Raw genomic sequence first — 23,950 nt, forward strand, 5'->3', positions numbered from 1 at the left:
CTGGCTCTTCTTTCTTCTGTATGCATGCAGTTTATTGGAACACAAATATCATAAGTTCACAAAAAGTTTACAGTAACACACCGATCCAGTGACACCATCCACACAACTTATCCACCATAAACCATCTGATCTATATGGATCTCCTTGCTGTGTTGTTGTTAATTCAGCAGAGTTCTCATCAGCTTCAGCACAAGTAAACTCGTCCTCCATGACCTTTGCAAACTGTGCGAAAAAAAAGAATATAAAAGGTAAAAACAGAATTGATGACAATTTACTTATTTGCATATCAACAACTCAAGATCTTTTTTTCTAATTCTGACTTAAACAGGTATTTTATGAAAGATTAGATATGGACTCTCCAGTCAACCCCTTACAAAAAAGTGTCTTGCTGAGGCCCCGTTTCAGATGTCTTTGAGTTGTTAGTAGTTTTAACAAATTAAGATTCCACCTCCAAACTCTTTAGATGCACAGCAAGAGGGCTCCTGGTTCGAACCTGGGGTGGGGGAACCCTTCTGTGCAGAGCTTGCACGTTCTCCCTGTGTCATTGTGGGTTTTCTCCAGGTTCTCCGGCTTCCTCCCACAATCCAAAGACATGCAGGTTAATTGGTTACTTTAAATTGCCTGTAGGTGTGAATGTGAGCATGACTGGTTGTCTGTCTCTGTGTCTTAGCCCTGAGATAGTCTGGCGACCTGTCCAGGATGTGCCCCACCTCTCGCCCAATGTCAGCTGGGATAGGCTCCAGCCCCCCGTGAGCCCCAAATAGCATAAGCGGTTACAGAAAATGAATGAATGAATTTAGCTTGAGGCTCAAGTAGGTAAAAAATCATCCACTATTTCACAGAAAATCAAAGATAGAAGAAAAGCCCATAAAAAAAAACTTTAGAGCCAAACTGTTCTTTCCAACTTCATCAATCATCTCTTAACCACTCAGATTTATATTTTGACTCATTTGTCACATGTTGTCCATGCAGGTTGGAGACCCCTGGACTAAATTACGCTGGATATATCATAGTTAAAATAAAAAACTCGTTCCACCTCATCCAGGTACACCAGTAAAAGGCTTCTGTGAATTGATGCATTAACAGTATCTAATCATGTAATATGTAAAAAAATATATGGGTCACAGGGGCATTTTTACTTTTAATTTTGATACTTAAAGCATTATTACACTTTTCTGATACTAGTTTTACTAAAGCAGGAATTTGAACGTAGGCCTTTTAATTGTAATGGAGGTTCTTTTTGTGCTTTTACGTAAGTAAAGCGGCCATGCAGCACTCACCTAGTAAACTATTCCAGAAGGAGTTATATGTTGCACTGCCAGTTACAGCTCCAAGTTTGGCTGGATTACGCCTCACTGTGTTGACTGAGAAGCCACCAGGCCCAGTCACCTCAACCTCCACCACGTGATAGTCACTTAACCTAGGACAGGAAGATGTATGAAAGGTAAGCAAATATGACAGGCTGCATGAAGTCAGTCAGACTTTTAGTAAGACTTACGCTGTGTTGGAAACAATCTCTCCCTGAACACCAGTAAAGCCAAGTGTTCCTGCTGCCACTGCTGCCGCTGCCATGGTGTTCACATTGTTCGGAGCAAGTGGGCACAGCTCTGCCACTGAGCCTCTGAATAAAACACGCCTGCCCTCTTCCTCTGTCCAGTCAGAGAGGACGTCTCCTGTCAGCCGGAAGCAGGACGGGTGCTTGGACATTCTTATAAACAAAGCCTAAAAAACAAGTCAGGAGAGAAAAAAAGAGTTTAACCAGAACACAATAATGTGTACCAGAAGACACTCTACTATACATACTGAGTACAAGACTCTACACTATACTGAGTACTAAAATAAAATAATAGTTTAGTTGACATTTGTCAGCTGCACAGTCATTCTCATAGACTAAACCCTGTACCACTTTCTCTAACACAGCACCTGCCAAACCAGTGTTACCTTCAAGTTCCCACTGTCATTCAGCCTTTGAATGTCCTGGCCTCCCCATAATGCACCACTGGGGACGTAGAGTGTCCTTCCATACTGCTGAGCCGCCTGACGCAGCTTCTGGTTCAGCTCAGGATCAGAGAGGGCCGAGGGTGAGCCCACCTGAAAGGAGGAGAAATAACGGCACAAAAGAGGATGTCATTATTATAATCAACATTTAAAACTGCTGAAACTTTGTGTCAGCTTATGTATTAAAGGGACAGTTCACCCCAAAATCAGTGTTGGAATTATCGACTATAGAGATGTCTACCTTCTCTATATGGAACTAAATGGCATTCGGCTTGTGGAGCCAAAAGTGCCAAAAAAAATACATTTAACTCAACACCAGTGTCTCTTTCCAGAAATCATGACCGGGTTACTCAAGTACAATGTTAATTTATGTTGTTTACATAAAGAGTGGTGAATATTTTGGTTTAGAATATAATTTGGTTATCTTTGCTTATAGTTAGGATAAGGTGACCAGATTTTGGAGATAAAACTGTGGACATTTCCAGTTCGGCAAAAGGAGAACATTTCCGGTTTTATTTGACCATGTGCACTGTAATGAATGATGGTGCAGGCCAACTGACATAAAAATATACAGGCTATATTTATAATATATATATAAATGCTGATTAAATGCAATTTAACTAGTTATAAATTCGCTGTTCTCTGCGGGGGAAATGGACATGTGGAGTTACAGCATGTGTAAAGTGTCAATTGTGTGACTGTCACAGTCAATTGAGAGTTGGCAGCCCTGTGGTTAAGCTCCAGCCAGGGACAGACCAACAAAAACAGCAACTGTCCCCAGAAAATGGGGATATCTGGTCATCCTAATTTAGCAAACAGCACATCTCCCAAACAAACAGAAGACGATCTTACCATGAAATGACATTGAGACAGGAAGTGACACCCAAATTCTTTTACAATCTTTGGATGGCACACTTCTACAATCACATCACACCGCCTGTAAAACACACAGTCATAGAAAAAGATGTTGTGAACATTGGATGCATGTTATATAGTACATATAGTAGCACAGAGATCACAATAGATACTAATACTGTTATATGGGTTTATGTTACCTTTCTGAAAAGGATGATAGGTCACCAAGTATGAGTTCATCAGGGACTACACCTTTGAGCTTGTCAGAATTTCTGTTCCAAACGAAAGCCAGAGTTAAACCGAGAGCAGCTCCATCTTTAAGGATCCTCTCCACCAGGTACTGCCCTGAAGCGCACGCGCGCACACACACACACACACACACACACACACACAATAAAAGATTACAGTATATGCACAATTCTAAGCATAATATATCAGAAAATTTGTGTGGAGTTTAAGAGGGAGAGTTCAGACCTAGATGTCCATATCCTACAACTCCAATCCTTTGGGAGGAAGAGCTGGTTGCCATGTCCTGTGCGGAAAAAGGAAACGTGCTGAACGTTCACCTGCAACTTGACAAAACACACCAACACACACGCATACATAGGCTTTTGACCTTATTTGCTATCTTGACCAGTATAACATTAATTTATTGCTCTACTCACCAGATAATGTCACAGCCCTGCAGAGCTGTGTGTCTCCCAACTTGAAGCACAACAACCAGCTCACGACTGCAGGAATTGTGGGCGAGCACAGTACAAAGTTTGACTCTGAGAGGCCATAGTTAATCATTATTAGTTCTTTAGTGTGTGCAAGTATCATATGCTGGGCTCCTCCTCCATTCATTAAAAAAATAGAGTATCAGATGCATTCAGAATCTCTTGTTAAGTGTGACAGAGCAAAACTTAGTGTGACAGATGAGGAAGAAATTATTCTCACATTACATGTATTACACATCAATGAACATATTTACATTTCTTTAATTTGTCCTGCACGCATGATGTATTTCATTATTTATGTTTAATTGTTTTATCAACCATACTGCTTTTATATCAGGTTTTTTTCTGTTACAGTATTAAGTGTTGAGAAATCTGCAGTGGTGGAGGGACAAGTACAATCAGGGTAATGTATAAGTATTAAAAATATACATACGCAATGCAGAACATTTTAAATCAATTCAATAAATCTAAAGAATTAAAATAAGTTAAAAGAAAATCAGCAAAAGCCTCATATTTGAGAAGCTGGAACCGATTAAAATACTCAAGTAAAGTACAATTTCGTGAATGTAAACAATGCAATGTGAATTCCTTAAAAAAAAAAAAAAAAAGATTATCCTTTGATCACAACCCTTAAAGTGTCATATGTCACATCATAAACATTAAAAAAAATATATAATTTTTGCTTCCATATTAAGCCATTTTGAAAGATGAATGGTGTTACTTTGTTGGTGTTTCCAACCTTGACACACAGTAGTTAGCTATTCATCTCTTTTGTCACAGTTGTTGCAGAGAGGAATGATTATTTTTGCATCACCTACAAGATTTTTTTTTCAACATGGGGAAAAGTGGGAAAAGTTTAAGCTCCAAACACTTAATTTTGTGCATTGTGGTGATTTTGTTTGCACCCGTTTGTGCCTTTTCTGTATCAATATATGGTGGTGAAAAATTTCTCTGTTACTTTCATTTTTATACTGTTGGGACAAATGTACATGTAAAATATTGAGGGGTAAAATCTATGCCTTTACCGACAAGCTTTAAAGATATGATTCAAAATATTTCCCCAAAGGAAGTGACTTTCTGGCCATTTTCCCACAATTAATTTGTCATTACCAGCAATCATCAGACGTTTACATGCAAAGTAAGAAAACAAGTGTTATCATAGTTGAGTTTACTACTTGTTCAACTTTGACCCCTCATGTGTTGATGTCACCAATATATTCCAGCTGGAGAGGTCAAAGGTCAGCTGTTTGTCCATGAGAACTCAAACCCCGGAGAACACTGATTATCAGAGCGCAATCAGACAGCAAGGATCCGTCCAAAGTTCACTGCTGTGAAATGCCAACGGACTGAGAGACACGGCAGAGATTCGAGACAGTAGATCTAGACGAGAACATCTGAGGATTATATGTGGTGTTGACCAAAGACAGACGAAATAGAAGGTGTGTAACAGGACAGGTTCTTTCAACTGAGACATCTGCTGGAGCCCACGACGGTGCTGACTCTGAGACGATGGACATCCTTGAGACAGATGCCTATGACAGGCGGCAGAGAAGAAACATGGTACCTAAAATAATTTATTCCTATTACAGTTGGTCAGTAATAGATGTTTATGTTACTTACAACAACTTTTTCCACATGGAAAGTATAAAATTGTCTCAACTCATAATTTTTTTTTATATTTATAGTGTGTGACTTGTCTCCCTGTTTCTCTCTGTCCCTCTCTTTCTATCAGTCCTGTGCTCTCCTTTTTTCTCTTTTGCCCTTCTTTTTGGCCACAGGTCTGTACTTCTACCTGTGGACTCCTGACACACCCGCATCCATCACGCTGGCAGGTGTCAAATCAGCACCAACCCTTCTATTGGCTGCAGTAGTGCTGAGCTGGAATGGAGGTCAGAGTGTCCTGGGTGTGATGGGAGGACTGCTCCTCTCTGCAGTTGGTGACTGCTGCCTGGTTTGGCCTGAACTTTTTCTGCATGGTAAGAGCCTTGTTTGCACAAGTGAGGAAAGAAGTAGGACATTTTCAAAATACAAATTAAGCTGAATTAAATGTGCATTGCATATTTATATAAAAAAATATTAATGGCAGTCTTTCAGTGTGATCAATCTAACCCTGTAAATTCAAGCTGCAAAGGTTTGCATGTTGCAAATGAATGCATTTACCTGCCATTTTTAACTTATTAACTTATTTTATGTCCTTAACATCTCAAACATCTGTTTCAGGAATGGGTGCATTTGCTGTGGCTCATCTGCTGTACTCACTCACCTTCCTCTCCAGTCGCTACGCAGCACATTCCTCTTCCTCCTGGACCCGTATTCTCTATCCAATCCTGTTCCTGGCTGGCGGAGGTTTCTACATTTACATATATCCATTCGTGCAGAAGACACCAAACTCAGACATACTGATTCCAGCTGTGGGTGTCTACGTTGCCTTAATTTCTCTGATGGGGGCATTAGCCATCAGAACCTGCCAGACAGTGACACTTTTAGGAAGTTTGAGCTTCATGGTGTCTGACATGTCACTGGCTATGCAAATTTTCAAGGTGACAGCACCAATGGAGCATGGTAACACTATTGTCATGGTGACATATTATTTGGCACAGCTACTAATAGCTGTGGGCGATGTAAAGGCAGTAGAGAACAAGGACGATTTTGCAAAATGGAAGAGGTCCTAAACTGCATCCCTGTGGCATCCCTAGTGTCTTTAGTATCTTCATCACTCTGGTAAAATCTTAAACTTGCCTATATATACTTCTTGTAGGTCTTGGAGTTTTAAATATGAACCCATCAAATACAGTAAAAGAGGAAAATGAAGACATTTGCCTACTGGTCAGTGCTTGACAGCTACTATGTGTGTTCAAAAGATGAAGTAAAAGAGCAGTTTGAAAAGTCAAGATATTTTACTATGCATTTCTGGTTTGCATTTGAATAATCATCAAATAGTCATAGCATTTTAAAAAAAGAAACTCCACAAATATTAGCTAAGAATAACATCTGTATTCTGTGATTTGTACCAAAATATTGTAATTTGCATAACATACATATTTGCGTGAAGATTGTGCATGTGGTTATGGCATTGTTTTCCATTTCTTGAGCTGCCCATTTTATGTATATAAATACACCTATTTGTTTTGCTAATAATCAATCAATCAATAAATAAATAATTATGGTGTAAAAAAAATAAACAATGATCCATTATTCTGAGGCCTGTTTTAAAGGTATAGTGTGTAACGGTGGCATGTAGCGGTGTGGTTGCAGATTGAAGTTGAACACGTAACTACATTAACATCGGGGTATGGGTTTGCATACTACCTGTGCTGGAGATGTTTGGTGTTACAAGATATGGACAACTGAAAACAATGGACTTAAATAACAGCTAACTTGAAAAGTATTTTATACATTTAGGTTATTTACAGAGAAAAATCCAGTTCCTGCATGACATGCAAAATATGGACTACATTTGTTGTGACAGACAAAAAACGTTGCTTTAACATTCACGATCCAGATCTTGAATGTTGTGTTACATCTCTGCACGCTGATACCAAAACAGGTGAGGTAAACCGGACTTCAGCGATCCATCCCATTGTCATCTGATTGCTGCCCACGAAAACACATAACCTTCAAACGCTCACAGAAGTCCAGTTCTTCCTGTTGGAAACAAAAATGTGACTTTAAATAATGATTTCTTGGCAAGCATTAAATCTAATCCTAAAGATATGTAAGAACTGATACCTGCATTGAACTAGAAATTATAATCACTTATATAGAAGTATCCACGTATTGGCATCTAGTTAACCCTTGAAAATGTTTTAGTCAAAATTGGTTGCTTCTTGTTTAGACTTGTGTCTGTGCACAGCGTTTCCACAACACTAGATTTTGCACTCATTCAGCAGTAGCTTTATACATAAGAAAAGACAACTGTCAATCTCAACCATCCTCTGCTTGCTTTTTAAAATAAAAAAGGCTTAAACTATTGCAGGCCTGATTTCACAAAATACTTGAACCCAGTTTTACCATATTTCAACACCAGAATGAGACATAGGAATTACCTGACTCTCTTCTTTTCCTTGGAGCTCTCTGGATCGCTGTCTGAGTAATTCCTCCAAACCCAGAGCAGGATTCCTGCAGTCTTTGAGACCCTGCTGACAGTCCTCCACCAGACTAGACAGACATCAGACACATAAAAGACTATAATTACTAATGTGAACCACAAATTAAAGTCACTTGTGAGTGATGGCGAGAGCAGTGTGTTTCTTACCAGCAAAGGGCTCCAAGCACATGTTCATGAAAAGGTGAGTGTGGTGTGCGAAGAACAGATACCAGCTGCTCTACCATACCCATGGAGACAACTGTGTCTGCAGGAAGGAGATAGATAAAAACAGTTATAGATACAGGTATAAACATAAACATAAATATATCAGACCCATGATTAAAGACGTAATTATCAGGATGGCACTCCCGTTCTAAACATTTAACAACAAGTGACGTCAACTTTGCATTCATTGTAATATGAGATTAGAGCAACAATATGTGTTGTTTTGAATAGATCATGAAATGATCAGAGCTCATTGTAAGGAGGCTCAATTTGCTCAGAGGTGCAAAACATAACTAGTGTTAGCCACATTATTGCTTGCTATAACTGGGTCGACAGCATTTGTGTAGTGTCGCTGATCAGAGCACAAAGTGGACAAAGTGAGGGACGGTTCCAGAATGCCCTAGTTTAGCATTCGATCTATTGACTTACTAAAAAGATTGGTTGTGGCTCAAGTCAGTGTGGTCTATTACATTAGTAGTTTGGATTTCTTAATCTTCTTTAACCAGGAAAGCCTTATAATGATTAAAACATGCCTCAGAATCATATATGCAAGAATAAAAACATTTTCTTTGCTCATTTAAATTCATATTTAGTTGTTTTATACTACTGACGCAAACAAACACAGTAACATATAGGGGAAGGGGGAAAAACAGATTCTTAGATGCATCACAGAGGATTATGTCTCAATGCAAAAAAGTCAATAATCTGAAATTTAAAATCCAATGCTCGACATTATGATCACCTGTAAGAAGGCTGAGACTGCATGTTCCTTATGGCTGAACCAGTTGAAATATAATGGACGTAAACATGTGCATTGTAAGCTAGGCTACTTGTTGAGTTTTGGTAAAGATGGCTGAGCATGAGCAGCAGATGAAAACAATCCGACCGCCACCCTCTGGTTTAAAAGCCAGTATGTAAAAGCATTCTTGCTTCTATGAAGAAGGGACCTGGATATGAGCTATACTATGTGCTACTCAAAGTAAAGTCATCTGTTTATTTTGATAATGGATCATTACAATTACGCTATGTTTTATAGAAAGCAGTCACACAGCAGGAAAAATCCTTTTCTTCCATTGAACAGGCGCGTCACCCAGCACTGAAGGGCTACTATAGCTCCAACAAATTGGAGAACTTGTAGTATCACAAGATGGGCTGTATGCCAGCTTATTGACAATAAATAAAGTTTAAAAAATCCCCAGCTTATTTTAACATCACCGTCCTGTCTCTCACACTTACCTTTTTGTTCGGGATGTGACGTCAGCAGGTTGAGCAGAAGGAACGCCGACTTAGTCCTGAGCTTCTCGCTGTCCGACTGTATGCCTCGCATCAGCACTGAAAAGCCATCATGGGACAAGAACGCCTGAAGTCCTGCCTCCTGCTCTCGAACCAGACCTAAAGTCACAACAGGACGCAGTTACAATTTTGTTGAGAGGCGTGCTACATCCTGATCGTCACGCAACATAAATGCAAATGGTATTACAATCCAGTCTAAAAGCTTTACGCTCTCTCTTTCAATGCCGTCAGAAAACCAACTAATGTTTCTGCTTTAACTAACAGTCAGTATCATTATCAGCCAGTTTCAAGTAGACAGGGTTGAGCCTTATGCAAGTTCTGTCTTAGACACTTACATGACACTGCGTAAAGGGCTTTTACTCTGACGGTGGGGTTGGGGTCTGAGTCTGTCAGCTGCAGCAGCTTTGGCAGTGTCCCCATGCTTAACAGGTGGGCCTGCACCTGCGGCATGTTCTGGGCACAGGAAGCAAGAAGCTGTGCAGCACGCCACCGCAGTCCACTTTGGGCATGACACAGATACTGGGAGACGCACAAATCCAGTCCACAGAGAGTCATAAAGTCTGTGAAGCACAGAGGAACACAGTCAGGACAGAGACAACCAATAGTATTTATAGCCATGCTAACATCTGATCTACAGACTGCTGGGAAATGTCAATTCTAATACCATTTATTACAAACCTCTAGCATTGTCCAGGTTCTCACACAACTCTGAGAGCATCTCAAAGGCTGATTCACGCTCATCTTCATCCTCTTCATCCCTCTCATCCTCTCCTTCTGTCTCCCTTTCACTCGATCCCTCTTGCTGTAAGACGGCCAAGCACTGCTTCATCTGCTCCACTTCATCCATCTGCCCTTTGCAGACTTCTGCAAGAGCGTCTCTCAACCATGTTTTCCTCTGTGACAAAGAAATAATACAAGAATGTATCACAGTTACATTTGATACAAGGTAGAGAGCTTCATGGGTCCAAATAACAAACCCACTCTAAAACTAAAACCAAACTAATCTGACAAGAAAAAAAATATGAAATAAAAATAAAATAATGAAAAGCAATGAATGAAAAATGAAAAATACAAAATAATAATAACTCTGGTCTGGACCCAACAAAATGTGTGGGTGTAGAAGGCTCTGTCCAAAGACTTCTCAGGTTTTAAATGTAGCCTATAACTATCAGGCCTTTACCTCCTCTGACATGGGTTCAACGGGAGCAGGTCCCTCTGCGGCTGATCCAGCATCCACTGCCAGCTGCATGACACCCTGAAGGTTCCGAGGATATCTCCTGGGTTGTCTGTCTTCTGCCATGACATTCACTATTGAGGTAAAAAAAAAAAATAAGAAAGAAAGAAACATCAGCAAGACAACGATAACTGGATTCATAAATGACGTGCAGTAGACAGGGCCTGCTAACATAATATTCCAAACTCAGGATCAAACAGCTCATTAGTATACATCACAAGATTCGTGCTATTAAGTACAGTAGACCTGCATAACCCTTTAGTTTACCACAACCGGCGACATGGTTTCATTCATAGATAATTCCACTTACCTTTTTAAGAGTCCTTAAAATCACCGTTGAGTAAATGAACACAATAACGTCTTGAGACAAGTTAACTCCCTTTTAAACTCAAGAACATGAATCCGCTAGAACATTCTAGCTAGCTGATCTCACGAGTGGCATGGAGGCTGCCATACTGTACCGTAAACCTTGAACTAAATTGGCAAACTACATTTAAAAAAAAAAATAACCGAAGTCTTTCCTTACCTCTACGCCATTTCACCCCTTAACATTTTCTCTGATAATTTAGCCCCTCAAAATGATAATATAATAAAACGGACAATGATAAAACGTTAGAATTTAAAAGGCACAACAGCAAACTCCTCCGTATTAGCGTATTTAAGGTAAGTTAGTTACGTTGGGACGCCGACATCCAGAGAGTATCAGTAAAAAGAGAGGAGAATCCCAAACAACGAAAAATATTTTTCTTTGGCCTCAAACAGGAACAGTGTTACATGAAATATCGATATTACATTACATTAGTGTGTGATTTCATTTACATACATGTAATACTATAAGAGACATGATTAATGAATAGCTTAAAACCCTATTTAGATCTTACACTTCCTTACTGAACATTAGCACATTTCTAAAAAGCATAGGTACGAAAAATATATAAAGACATTTGTGTCCCCTGTGTAACAGATAAGATAAGCGACTTGGAGAAATGAACGCAATTCAGCTTTTCTTCTTTTTTAAATTTCGTTTACTTTTTGTAGACAGTTACTTTATTTGTCTGATTTTATTTGCCTTAGTTAGTCCTGAAATGTTTTAATTCTGGCTCAACCCTGTAAAGCGCTTTGTAACTTTGTTTTTTCAAACTTGTTTAAGAAAGATTATTATATTATTATCATTATTAATAATATTAGTTAAATATACTGAACCCACACTTTGGCACTCTCGTTTACCAGGGGACTTCAATGAGTGATTACTTGATGTGTATTATCATTATTATTATTATTATTATTGTTGTTGTTGTTGTTGTTTTTTTTTGTCACACCGAACAAGAAGCGGCTCGCGAGTGTTTCGCGTTTCGAAGGATACCATTTAACCACGAACCTACTTTGGCCGACAGCTTTGGAGCTGGATAGTTACTCTCTTGAATTTTTGGTTGTCTTTGATTTGCCAATCCATCCAAGATGGCGGCGCTTGTGCGACTGCGTGCTTGTTTCTCAGGTAATATTGTTTAATTCGTCTTTAGTAACTGACTTTATATGCATCTGTGACAATTCATGCCTGGCGCCATTATTTGATCAGCAGAATATCATGTTCGCGCTAGTAGAAACATAATAAATATGCTGCTGTCTCTTCGATAGCAGAGCAAGGTCACGTTACCAGTGAGTGTTAGCTAACGGTGCCGCTAACGTTAGCCGAGGATGAGGACTAACTGATGATGAATGATGATTATAAGTAGCTTATATTATAGACGGGTTATAAGTACCTATTCCCTCTGTTGAGGTAACTGATATCAGCTTAATTTGAAGAGAGTGACACTGGAGTCTGGTTCAAATGGTTGTTAGCTTAATGTTAACTGCTGCAGAGCTGCTTTTAGCTACCTGACGTAACCTGTACATCTGACACAGTCCCATCCCTATCATCAAAAATGTCAGTGATGCTTTGCCTTGTTGTTTAGTTAACATTAGATTTTGATTGGACCAGATGTGTGAGACACTTAGCCAATGTCTGTCATGTAGCTAACACACTCTAAAGTCTAAATATTTATATTGTGAATAAAAGGTTTAAGTGGAACACATAATGGTGGAATTATATGACGAGCTACACTAGATTATCCTGTCAAACACTGAGCCATCGTCTAATTTTATATAATTCTCATATTTCCATTCTCTCTTCTCAGCCCTTCAGCTGTCTTCGCCAAGCCTCCTGCACAGCTCATTTAAAGTGGTGAGTGTTAACACAAACTGCAGTCCACCGCTTGTTTTACATGCATTTTGTAAGTGTATAACTCCTGGGTTTGGCTTTGTCTCGTAGTGTGCTGTGCCTCTGAGTAGGCGGACCTTTGCTGCAGAGGCTAAGAAGACCTACACCAGAGACAAGCCCCATGTGAACATTGGAACAATTGGCCATGTTGATCATGGAAAGACAACCCTGACTGCAGCCATCACGAAAGGTAAAATCCCTAACGTTTTAGCTGTTAAGCGGCCCAAATGAACATAAATCCAACATGCTGAATTCTCTGTTTAACCTGAAAACTGAATTTGTACCACTGACCTACAACTAATAGCCTAAGCTACATTTTTCTTGATTTGGGAAACAAGAAATCAGAAATGTGACTCTGTTGTGTTTTTGGGTCCTCAGTGCTCGCTGATGCTGGTGGTGCTAATTATAAAAAGTATGAGGAAATTGACAATGCCCCCGAGGAGAAGGCCAGAGGAATCACCATCCAGGCGTCTCATGTGGAATACACCACAGCCAACAGACATTATGCTCACACAGACTGCCCTGGTCATGCTGATTATGTCAAGGTAATCTGCTTTACATCTACATACCCCGGCCTTGAAAGGGCTGAAAATGATGCAGCTTTGTTGTTATATTAGCTGATGAAAATTCTTGTCTTTCTTACACATTTCAAGATCATTAATTTAGTCTAGAAATTACTGTAAAACATACTAAATCCCATTTTCATTAAACCAACCTCTTTCTTTTTTCAGAACATGATCACAGGCACAGCTCAGATGGATGGCTGCATCCTGGTGGTTGCGGGCACAGACGGCCAGATGCCTCAGACACGAGAGCACCTCTTGTTGGCCAAGCAGATCGGTGTTGAGCATGTGGTGGTTTTCATCAACAAGGCCGATGCCGTGGAAGACAAGGAGATGCTGGAGCTGGTGGAGATTGAGATCCGCGAGTTGCTCACTGAGTTTGGCTACGATGGCGAGAACACACCTGTTGTGATTGGCTCAGCCCTCTGTGCCCTGGAGGTGAGGGAACACTGGAAGTCTTTTGTCCTATAATTTAGATAATACTGTGCAAATCTGCTGATCATAACCACTTGTAGTTTACAACTTTTTCAACTCCTTTTTTGTGGTTTTATCAATTAGCTGTTAAGTCAGCAAAATCCTGTGACTGTGGTACATTTTGAGCCTCTTACGGGAGGCATCTGGGTGTGGGCTGACTGTTTTGTTTTTTCTTTTGTCCTCATCTCAGAACAGAGAGCCTGAGCTTGGCGTGAAAGCAGTGATGAATCTCTTGGACGTTGTGGATACTTTTGTTCCTGTCCCAGAAAGACATCTTGAAAAACCTTTTCTTCTGCCCGTTGAAGGGGTTTGTTCAATCCCAGGTATGAAAGATTGCAAGAAATGCAGCATATACACACTTCATACAGTAACCTAGTGTTTCCCATATTGATTTATTTAATCTTATTTTAAAGCAGCTGTGCGGAACTTTTCGTTTTCGTTGATTATAGCGCCCCTTTGGTCGGAGCGGTATGACACCCACAGCCTGGTGTCGTAAAATTCCGACTGCAGCCGGCAATTACCGCATGCATTTGTTTTGGAGAGCGAGAGGATTAACTGATGTCAGGTCAGTCCAAGTAATTAGTGGAAGCAGCAAAATTACTCAGTAAATTCTCCTGTCGTGTTTCTGTTCTGATCTAATCTGTTGGGTATTTTGAGCTACTAAGGCTACCGTAGTAGTGTGAGCCTCAAGTTATTCTGGGTAATGTAGTAACCGTTGTTGTGCTACTGGAAACAATGAGAAGCAGCCGTGTACGTTCGGTGTAAGGAGGAATAAACAGTTAACAAGTCATCTGCTGAGTCCGCATTATTATGTGAAAAGAATACTCCGACGATTTGAGAGTTATGCCCTTTCTCTATCATTTTCATATTGAGACAGCGCTTAGCATGGCACTTATAGGGGGGCAGTACATCTTGCGTGGAGGGATACGCCGGTGAGCAACTGCTGCAGCTGGCTCTGGGACAGGTACGCTAGGTCACTCGGTAAAAGCAAACAAAGAGACGACGCGGACGATATTACTCACCCGACTGAAAGCTGTCCATCAGCTCCTGCAGGCCTGGGTGTTTTTTCCAGTTCATCTTAGGAACATGAAAAAAAGTTTCAATCACGCCAGGATTAGTGATTGCTGCAAAGTTTTCATTCCTTGTGATGCAGTCTCTGCGGCGCTTTTCCTCCTGATGATATATCTCCCTAACGATGGTAGCACCGAGTCCCATTCTGTGCAGCAAAATGGGAGCGGAGGATTCAGCCTCTCTTCTCGCCTGCTCAACATGCAACACATGGAGTTCCTCATCTGTGTACTCCGGCTCAAACAGGTATGGCTCTGGATCTGTGTCCGCTACAAGAAACTCTTCAAAATCGCATTCAAAGTCGTCCATTGCAGCTACTAAAATCCAGAAATATTGCTAGGCTAAATAAACAGCTGAGTTTTGTTTACAAGCTATGTCTGTGCCTGCTCACTGGTGTATCCCTCCGCGGATCACAGCGCAGGACGTACTGACCCCCTATAAGCGCAATGCTAACCACTGAGACCCAGCCACTGGACGTACAGACACAAAAAAGATATCGATCATGTTGTCTCAATATGAAAATGATAGAGAAAGGGCATAACTCCCAAATTGTCGGAGTATTCTTTTATGTGAAGACACATAGTGAAGACATAACATAATCCTAACACAGCAAAGCTGTTACCTGCAGCCTTCACTTGCAAAGCTAATGCTACTAACGTTAGATCAGTCCAAGTAATTAGTGGAAACATACTAACATGCTAGCGTTACACACAAGTTAGTAGTAAAGTAAGACCTGTTCATAAATGTTCTGGTGTAGCTCTGAATTTCTTATAAACTGAGGACAACTGCCTGCTGTATATTTGTGTTCATGGTCACAGTCACAGATAATTTTAGATGATGCTCCTTCGTTATCCGCCATGACATCAAAAGTACAACCAAGACCTCATAGATACATCTCTGGTAAAACTGTTAGGTGTTATGTGTTCAGTAATGCCCGTTGCGTACTGCTTACTCGAAGAACACTGTAAATACGGCTCCTTCTTCTGTGGTTTAATCGCTGTGGGCGAGCAGAATCTCTTCCGCCTTGGGTGCCGTATTCTGGTTTGCTGACTTCTGCTGTGTGTCCGACCTGAGCGAGGCTACGCTAAATAGCCATATAGAGAAAGGCTTTTTTGTCACTGTTGGGTTCAAATAAATATGCGGATCTTCAAGGGGGGGGGGTGATACGATCTAGGGGCAGTTTTATTAATTAAAAAGTTCTGCACAGCTGCTTTAATGTAGAGTTGCACGCAGAGCATTCACTCAGCCCCTCCTTGCCACTGTTTATTACGCCGGAATTCCACTGGATGCGTGTCCGTTGCGGAATGGTAGCGCTGGTTATCAGCTGCGTGCTCCGCCGTCCGTCACCACCCACCGGCTCCGTTTGATCTGCGGAGCGGTGCAGCTCCGCCTGACAGCGGGAGTCACGAGAACCCATGAGATCTCGCGAATTCACGCATAATCACGCAATATAACAAGATGTAGTTTCTATAAACAGAACCACAAAACTAGAGTAGTAGTAGGAAAACATCTCGGTGCACCTCCATGATTAACATCTCCTCGTCCATGGTGTCAACAGGGTGAAATGATGTCTGAAAACTCTGACCTGTTGACTTTAGGCCTGCTTCCGCCCATTATGACGTTTTCAAGGTGTAGTGCAGGGAAATATGATCCGCCGTGTTTTATTTTGAAAATAAACCAGATGTTTTATTTTGTTTCTGTGCACGACTTCCTGCCCTGCACGATCTGCTCTATGCTGAATTGCCGCGTTGTGCTCCGGCGTCCAGCAAAAATAGAAGTCCTGTGTATCTGTTGTGGAGGGCTCCGGAGTGCCGCAGCTGTGACGGAGCCAGAACACAGCACAGTCGCAGCCGGTGGAAGCACACACATTGACTAGAATTGAAATGGATTGGCTCCGCTGCCGTTCCGGAGCGCAGACGCAACCAACACGCATCTGGTGGAATTTGGGGGTTAGACAACATTAAGACAAGAATTAGCTTATTAGCCACCCCACAATCCCTCTACCTTGCGGGCAGTAGTTCTGGAGTAAGACCTTAAGCTGCAGCACCTCAAATTTGGCCAGCGCAAACCCCCCCAGTGCCCAGCGTCACGCCAGGCTGGTGGCCAGCCTGTGAGATGGCAGCCACAGAAAGACTGCTGATCGAGCGGGGAGCTAGTGCTGTCCAGTCCCCCAAAACTGGGGTTTACACTAACTGGGTGTAGCTGCAGTTGCTGAATGGGGCCTGTCTCTGGAACTGCTGCCCGATCTCCTCCTGGTGAGAAGGTCTATAGTGGCCGGCAGTGAGACAGAGGACACACTGTGATTTGAGGCTCTAGCTAAAGTTGACTACATGCTGTAAAAATGCTGTATTTCAAGATTGCAAATAGTTGACTCACAACTGTAAAGAGGCAGATGACAGTAATAGAAAAAAGGTACTTGCTCTATATTTGAGTTTTACCACTTTGTCTTTCAGGCAGGGGCACAGTGGTGACCGGCACTTTGGAGAGAGGTGTCATCAAGAAAGGAGATGAGTGTGAGTTTGTGGGCTTCAATCGCAGCTTCAAGTCAGTGGTTGTAGGTAAGTGAAAGAAAAAGCAACAGAAACTCAGAGGAGAAGCTCCTGTGCTATTTACAAAGCACATGAACCAAAACGTGACAAATGTCTAGACAGGTGACAAATTAAAGAAAATACCTGAATAGATTAGATTTAGCAAAATTATGGTCTGATGTATTAAGCTGAATTTATACTTCGTGTTTACATTGTCGCAGGGGTCCACATGTCTGCTGACTAACTGTGTAACCATTTTAGATTATATCAGGGCCTTGGACAGCGCCCTTAACCACCATCATCATCAAAACACAGTGAAGAATTTATGCCTAAGACCATTAAAGTTGTTTGTGGCTCATAGTGGCCCCTGCACCTTGTGAAGACATTTTTTTGCTTGTTGTATTTGTCACCTTTCTGCATGTATGAGGAACAATCTTTTAAGTGTCTTCCAGCACTTTGTACATTGATGAAGAAAAGATGAGTGTTATAATGAGCGTAGACAAAGAATATCTGATCCAGAAAGGCTGCTGAGGACAAGTCTGATATTAGTGTGTTCTCTGTGAGTATTGGGGTATACACAGGGATTTCACTTTGATGTCCGTCCATCCTGTTTTGCTCAGGTGTTGAGATGTTCCACAAGTCGTTGGATCGCGCAGAGGCAGGAGATAACGTGGGTGCTCTGGTCCGAGGACTGAAGAGGGAGGATCTCAGGAGAGGGATGGTGATGTGCAAACCAGGATCCATCAAAGCTTACCAGAAAGTCAAGGCCCAGGTCTGAGAGCACAAAGTTGCAGTAGTTATGATTAATTTGTAATATTTTTGAATAGTCAGTAAATCTAAATGGCTAGTTTTAAACTACTGACAAGCCAAAAGTCATATTTTTTACATGACTAATGACCAAAGAGCAGTTTTAAAGGCAAACTGTGACACTGGCCAGATGCCACAGTAATGACTGCGAGGTCATTCACTGAGTTAAAGACACCATATGTCTGCTGACAAAGCTGATTGTGTGTGGACATGTTGTTGCCTCCTGTTTTACAGGTGTATGTTCTGAGCAAGGAGGAGGGAGGCAGACACAAACCGTTTGTCAGTGGCTACATGCCAGTCATGTTCTCTCTTACCTGGGACATGGCCTGCAGAACCGTTATGCCCAAAAACAAGGTTTGTGTGTGTTTCATTCTGACAGTAAATGAATGTTTGTCAAATAGTGTGAAGTTTGAACCCCATCCACAACAGTTCACCTAGCTAGTGCATGGAGCAAACATCTTGCTTCATAGGCCTGTCCCGAATGCCTTTTTTGGGGCTTTGAAGCTTCAGGGAGAATTACCTGCAAATATTTGAAGCTTAATTTATGGTCATTATTCATAAACTTTGCTTTTATTGTAATCCTGGGTCTACAGTAGGGCTGCCCCCGACTAAGAATTTTCCTAGTTGACCAATAGTTGTCATTTAGGGCCATTAGTTGAGTAGTCCCCCTGCATGTTTACGATAGTAATTTAGTTAATAAATTATATATGTTGGGCGGGGCAACACAATGGTTTGAGTTGAAGGTATGAGAAAGAATAGTATCAGTAACATTGTTAACAATGTGCTACATTACAGAGAAATACAAAACCGTACTAATGAACCTTCAATATAGGCCTATATTTTATCTACAAGTGCACGCCACACACTGAGCGATAGGGATGTCCCGATCCAGCTTTTTCACTTCCGATCCGATACCGATATTACAGCCTTGAGTTTTGGCCAATACCGATACCAATCCGATCCAAGCGCGTATTATACATATTCACTTATTTTGTTGTCAGTCATGTTAGAAAAGGTTTGATCAAGCAATATTACTCTAACAAGAACAACTACTTAATCAGGTTAGTTAGAATGATCCACAACAGTTGGTATGAGAAACTGACCTGTTTATTGTTAACAGGGTTAAATAAACAAACTTTAAATTTGAACATTAACATTAAATAAAAAATATAGCTGGTTTGCTTTGGCTGCTTTGGCCCCTTAATGAATAGAAAATAAATCAACACAAGAAATCTTTAAAATGTCTAACAATGAAATTAAAATAGCAGCAAGACTCCACACACTTGTGCTTTGACCCCTTAATAAATAAAAAATAGATTAACACCACAAGACATTGTTGGCATTTAACAAACAATGCAGCCTTTCCTTTTCACTTATTTTAGTAGTGTTTTTGTAGTCCATCCATGGCTCCAATTTCACTAATTGTGCCCAAAACAATGCCATCAGTGCTCTTTACTTAAACAGTAAGAGTGTAAACCAAATAATAATAATAATAATAATAATAATACATTTTATTAATACAGAGCTTTTACAGCTCTCAAAGATGCTTTACATTTAAAAGCAAAGAAAAGAAGTACATACATGTAAGTGCAAAGACATAAACAGAAGACAAGGACAATATAAAACAACAAGGTGCAAAAGCATAGTGCAAAACAAAGAAAAGGAGGGCACATGAGGAACCGAGAACGAAAAGCTAATGTTAAAGGTTAAAGGTGGATTTGAAAAGGTGGGTTTTGAGGAGTGATTTGAAGGTGGATGGATTTGGACAGTCACGGATGTGTATAGGGAGGGTGTTCCAGAGGGAGGGGGCGGCTATGGAGAAGGCTCTGTCGCCCCAGGTTCTGTGCTTGGTCCTGTGTGGGGGTGAGAGGAGGTTTTTGTCGGATGATCGAAGGTTGCGGGAGGGAGTGTGGTGGTGGAGCATGTCCGTGAGGTAGGAGGGGGCCTGGCTGTGGAGGGCTTTGTGGGTGAGGAGGAGGATCTTGAAATTGATTCTGTACGGGACAGGGAGCCAGTGAAGGTTTTGCAGGACAGGGGTTATATGTTCACGGGAGCTGGTGTGGGTGAGGAGGCGGGCGGCAGAGTTTTGGATGTATTGAAGTTTGTTGAGGACTTTGGATGATGAGCCGTAGAGGATGCTGTTGCAGTAGTCCAGTCTTGAGGTGATGAAAGCATGGATGAGAGTTTCAGCGGCAGAGAAGGAGAGCAATGGGCGGAGACGGGTAATGTTTCTAAGGTGAAAGAAGGCAGTTTGGGCGAGGCTGCTAATGTGATGTTCAAATGAGAGGTTATTGTCGAAGATGATACCAAGGTTGCGGATGAATGGGGAGGGAGAGAGGGTGGTGTTGTCAATGCTGAGGGTGAAGTTTTGTGTTGCTGTAGAGAAGGATTTTGGGCCAATGAGTATTATTTCAGATTTGTCACAGTTTGAGGAAGTTGGCTTGCAGCCATGATTGGAGTTCAGTCAGACAGTTGGTGAGGGTAGAGCGGGTGGCCGGGGTGATGGATTTTGTGAAGATGTAGATTTGGATGTCGTCAGCGTAGCAGTGGAAATGGAGACCATGACAACGGATGATGGAACCAAGGGGGAGTAGGTAGATGATGAAGAGGAGAGGACCAAGCACCGAGCCCTGAGGGACACCTTGAAGCAGGGGGACGGTGGAGGAGGTGCAGTTGTTGACGTGGATGAACTGATGTCTGTCGGTGAGTTATGATTTGAGCCAGGAGAGAGCAGAGCCAGTGATGTTGAGGGAAGTTTGTAGGCGGGACAGCAGAGTGGTGTGGTTGATGGTGTCAAAGGCAGCAGTGAGGTCAAGGAGGATGAGTATGTTGAGGTGGCCAGAGTCGGCAGAGAGGAGGAGGTCGTTAGTGATTTTGAGGAGGGCGGTTTTGGTACTGTGTTGAGGGCAGAATCCGGATTGAAATGGTTCATATAGTTCATGAGAGCGGAGGTGGGTTTTGATTTGGGAGGCAACAACACGTTCCAGAATTTTTGACAGAAAGGGAGGGTTCGAGATGGGACGGAAATTTGAGATGACGTCAGGGTCCAGGCCGGGTTTTTTGAGGATGGGTGTGACAGCGGCCAGTTTCAGGGATTTCGGGATAGAGCCAGAGGTGAGGGAGGAGTTAATGATGGTAGTGATGAGTGGGGAGATAGTTGGGAGGCAGACTTTGATGATGGAGGACGGTATGGGGTCCAGGACGAGGTGGAGCTTTTCATCTTGGAGATGATGGGGAGGAGTTCCAGGGGGGAGACAGGGGTGAAGTGTGACAGTGGTTGAGTGGTGGTGGAGGCGGTGAGCGCCGGAGAGACTGGGGGGGGGGGGGGTGCTGAGTTGAGTGTTGATGGTTTCGATCTTTGATTGAAAAAATGCCAGGAAGGAGTTGCATTTGTCAGTTGTGATGGAGGAGAGGGTGTTGTCGCAGGGTTTGAGGAGTTTATTGACGGTGGAAAAGAGAGTCTTGGGGTTATTGGAGCCAGAGTGAATGAGTTGTGAGTAGTAGTTGGACCGGGCAGCAGTGAGGGCGTCTTTGTAGTTTGAAAGGTGGTCTGTATAGGCATGGAGATGATAAAAAATATAAAATAAATATCATATCACTCTCAAAAACCAGAGCAGAAAACACATAGTCAGTTAACTAAGTTGACCGCTACTCTTCCTACCCTTCCCTCCATGTGCGTCTGCCGTCAGCATGCTGGCCTGGTGGATTGATAGTAAGAGCTGGAGTGGATCACTGGAACGGACTGCTTGAATCACAGAGTGCTGGGCTGGCCGGAAAACCTGGAGTCTATGAAAAACTGGATCGGAGTTCTTGGATCGGCATTTTTCCATGCAGTCTGATCCGATGCTGATGCCTGTTTTTTGCTAATATCGGCGGCTGATACCGATCCGAATATCGGATCGGGACATCCCTACTGAGCGAGTCACCTGTTAATGACGCTGTCAGCACAGCAGTAATGATTGTGCTAAGTGGCTAATGGGCATGTAGCTACTTCCATGTTTCAGATGATAAGTCATGTTTGTAGTCGACCAATGAAGACGTGTTTACATATCACCTTGGGTTCGTCCTTCACCTTCTCAAAATGATCCCACACTTTGGATTTCCTGCCTGACATGTTATTAATTAGCCTATGTAGAGTTTGGACACGTGCCACATCTTTACCCACCTGGAAGAGGCGAGGTTGGGCATTGGGGGCTACTCTTGTGCCTTTTTTGTGCCAGCTCTTAAGAGCGTGGCGGCAGATGGGGGACATACACAAAGTTCTGGGTAGCCCTGCACTAAAATGATCAACTTTTATGTATTTATCAGACTATATATTTATAGAAGAAGAGAAAGATATCTGTCGGCTGTGATTGGTTTATAAGCCGACTCCTGTCTGACTGCTGAGCATGGCCACTTCCTGTGTCTGTCCTTTCAAATTAAATTCCCACATGGGCCAGTCAGGTAGGTTTTGATTTATTTTGACATAGCGCAGCTCCTAATAGAGTTTCACGTTTTTTTAAGCAACCAATGAAATCTTCCCGACTAATTACCGTTCTTGTGGACTAACGTTTGGTCAGCTATTAGGGAGCTGCCCTACTCTAATGAAAAAATCAGACCTCAAGAACTTTTCTTTTTACTGATGCAAAAGGGGCTACAAAATGAATAAATAGACTGTAGTCTATGCTAATGTTGAATAACTTTTCTATTTTCTATTTAATGGACTATTTGCCTGTATAGTTAAATAAATATGTAAAAAACATAAAATGAAACATTGTAATACAGGTTCGGACATTGATTACCATGGCAATGGTAGAAGCTTTGAAGTATTTGGAACAGCCATACAACTTCAAGATGTTTCAGGTTAAAACTGTGAAAGTAGTGCGACCGTTGAGTCTTTAGGTGGGAGAGAACCTCCTTTGAAATAAGAGCTAAAAAGTCCCTCAAAACGGTGTTCTTAGAACAACGATCATAGTTTTCACACTGCAAACACAACAAAAATGAAGGTTCATAGACCTATAGAAAAAGTTCTGCCAGTCTAAAAATTCCTATTATCTTTGTTTGCATAGAGACTTGAAAATTTACTCCAGTACAACAATAGGATATTGGAGGACAGTAACCACTCTTCCATCTGTTGTTCTTGTCTTTTGTTAGGAAATGGTGATGCCAGGGGAGGACACTTCCTTGGAAATCGTGCTCCGCCAGCCAATGGTTCTGGAGAAAGGCCAGAGGTTCACTCTGAGAGACGGAAACAGAACCATCGGCACCGGCCTGGTTACAGAAACCATGCCGTTTACAGAAGATGACAAGTTCAACTGGGGCTGAAGAGAAACTCTGCAAAGAGGACTTGGCTGTGGGGAGGATGCGCTGGGGGAGTCAGGGAGGATGTGTGGTTGTCTGTGTCTGGTCAGATGAAATGAACATAGAAAAATACAAATACAGTTCATAAACCCATGCACAAACTTCTAACAGGAAAGGACTCAGGTGCAGGTCCATCCAACCAAAATATCTGTAATGTTTAGCACTGTCTGTATGTTTGAAGGCCAGACTGTCAAAACTGTCATTGATGTAATAAAATGTATTTAATAATAATATGCCTCCTTTTGTTTTGTGGTATATAAACAGAAGATTTTCTCAAACAAACACAAAAAACAACAAAATATTATAAATGAGCAAGAGATATATAACTGTCACATTTTTACAGAAATGATATGCATAAATCTGTTTATAAAGACGGCTGACAAACATTACAGTAGGAAAAGCACGGGTGCTGCTGATAGTCATAACAATGGTGCTATTGATTCACGTGTTCCCAGTGAGAGTGACAGAGAGTCAGCATGCAGAAAGCAGCTTAATGGAATTC

The 23,950-nt window shown here is 41.7% G+C and overlaps 4 protein-coding genes across 7 annotated transcripts; 2 read left to right on the forward strand and 2 right to left on the reverse strand.

Moving 5' to 3' along the window:
- Positions 1-10: 10 nt before the first annotated feature.
- Positions 11-3,626, reverse strand: aspdh (aspartate dehydrogenase domain containing). Of its 4 annotated transcripts, XM_078161487.1 has the most exons (9): positions 3,519-3,626; positions 3,328-3,385; positions 3,054-3,198; positions 2,851-2,935; positions 1,942-2,091; positions 1,499-1,722; positions 1,281-1,420; positions 494-570; positions 11-222 (listed from the first exon to the last, which is right to left on the reverse strand). In XM_078161487.1, exons 2-8 carry the CDS (start codon positions 3,380-3,382, stop codon positions 542-544), a joined length of 828 nt encoding a protein of 275 aa, XP_078017613.1. In that variant the 5' UTR covers positions 3,383-3,385; positions 3,519-3,626; the 3' UTR covers positions 11-222; positions 494-541. The 4 variants fall into 4 exon arrangements, with proteins under 4 accessions (XP_078017613.1, XP_033501354.1, XP_033501355.1 ...); XM_033645463.2 differs by lacking the exon at positions 494-570; XM_033645464.2 differs by lacking the exon at positions 494-570 and having other exon boundaries at positions 3,328-3,425; positions 3,519-3,622.
- Positions 3,418-6,751, forward strand: tmem86b (transmembrane protein 86B). Its single transcript, XM_078161488.1, has 3 exons — positions 3,418-5,132; positions 5,305-5,548; positions 5,793-6,751. The coding sequence occupies exons 1-3, from the start codon at positions 5,082-5,084 to the stop codon at positions 6,242-6,244; spliced, it is 747 nt and encodes a 248-aa protein (XP_078017614.1). The 5' UTR covers positions 3,418-5,081; the 3' UTR covers positions 6,245-6,751.
- Positions 6,752-6,946: 195 nt separating this feature from the next.
- Positions 6,947-10,861, reverse strand: hspbp1 (HSPA (heat shock 70kDa) binding protein, cytoplasmic cochaperone 1). The gene is made up of 8 exons (XM_033645462.2): positions 10,722-10,861; positions 10,358-10,485; positions 9,856-10,072; positions 9,513-9,737; positions 9,121-9,276; positions 7,828-7,924; positions 7,619-7,730; positions 6,947-7,217 (listed from the first exon to the last, which is right to left on the reverse strand). Exons 2-8 carry the CDS (start codon positions 10,475-10,477, stop codon positions 7,137-7,139), a joined length of 1,008 nt encoding a protein of 335 aa, XP_033501353.2. The 5' UTR covers positions 10,478-10,485; positions 10,722-10,861; the 3' UTR covers positions 6,947-7,136.
- A 939-nt stretch (positions 10,862-11,800) lies between these two features.
- On the forward strand, positions 11,801-23,679 carry tufm (Tu translation elongation factor, mitochondrial). The gene is made up of 10 exons (XM_033643853.2): positions 11,801-11,906; positions 12,586-12,632; positions 12,720-12,858; positions 13,047-13,213; positions 13,400-13,669; positions 13,896-14,028; positions 17,227-17,331; positions 17,922-18,073; positions 18,343-18,462; positions 23,242-23,679. The coding sequence occupies exons 1-10, from the start codon at positions 11,870-11,872 to the stop codon at positions 23,410-23,412; spliced, it is 1,341 nt and encodes a 446-aa protein (XP_033499744.1). The 5' UTR covers positions 11,801-11,869; the 3' UTR covers positions 23,413-23,679.
- The last annotated feature ends 271 nt before the right edge of the window (positions 23,680-23,950 follow it).

The sequence above is a fragment of the Epinephelus lanceolatus genome, chromosome 18, assembly GCF_041903045.1.
Source record: "Epinephelus lanceolatus isolate andai-2023 chromosome 18, ASM4190304v1, whole genome shotgun sequence".
Lineage (NCBI taxonomy): Eukaryota > Metazoa > Chordata > Actinopteri > Perciformes > Serranidae > Epinephelus > Epinephelus lanceolatus.

Bases quoted from the DNA above. Each gene is read 5' to 3' on its own strand.
- aspdh (XM_033645463.2), bottom strand. From the start codon at position 3,382: ATGGCAACCAGCTCTTCCTCCCAAAGGATTGGAGTTGTAGGATATGGA. The intron at 3,199-3,327 runs GTCTGAACTCTC...CGTGCGCTTCAG, and splicing joins TGTAGGATATGGACATCTAG to GGCAGTACCTGGTGGAGAGG. The intron at 2,936-3,053 runs GTAACATAAACC...TGTGTTTTACAG, and splicing joins CTATCATCCTTTTCAGAAAG to GCGGTGTGATGTGATTGTAG.
- tmem86b (XM_078161488.1), top strand. From the start codon at position 5,082: ATGGACATCCTTGAGACAGATGCCTATGACAGGCGGCAGAGAAGAAAC. The intron at 5,133-5,304 runs GTACCTAAAATA...TCTTTCTATCAG, and splicing joins GGCGGCAGAGAAGAAACATG to TCCTGTGCTCTCCTTTTTTC. The intron at 5,549-5,792 runs GTAAGAGCCTTG...CATCTGTTTCAG, and splicing joins GCCTGAACTTTTTCTGCATG to GAATGGGTGCATTTGCTGTG.
- hspbp1 (XM_033645462.2), bottom strand. From the start codon at position 10,477: ATGGCAGAAGACAGACAACCCAGGAGATATCCTCGGAACCTTCAGGGT. The intron at 9,277-9,512 runs GTAAGTGTCTAA...TTGTGACTTTAG, and splicing joins AGCCCTTTACGCAGTGTCAT to GTCTGGTTCGAGAGCAGGAG. The intron at 7,218-7,618 runs GTAATTCCTATG...TGTTTCCAACAG, and splicing joins AAGGAAAAGAAGAGAGTCAG to GAAGAACTGGACTTCTGTGA.
- tufm (XM_033643853.2), top strand. From the start codon at position 11,870: ATGGCGGCGCTTGTGCGACTGCGTGCTTGTTTCTCAG. The intron at 13,670-13,895 runs GTGAGGGAACAC...TCCTCATCTCAG, and splicing joins CAGCCCTCTGTGCCCTGGAG to AACAGAGAGCCTGAGCTTGG. The intron at 18,463-23,241 runs GTTTGTGTGTGT...GTCTTTTGTTAG, and splicing joins CCGTTATGCCCAAAAACAAG to GAAATGGTGATGCCAGGGGA.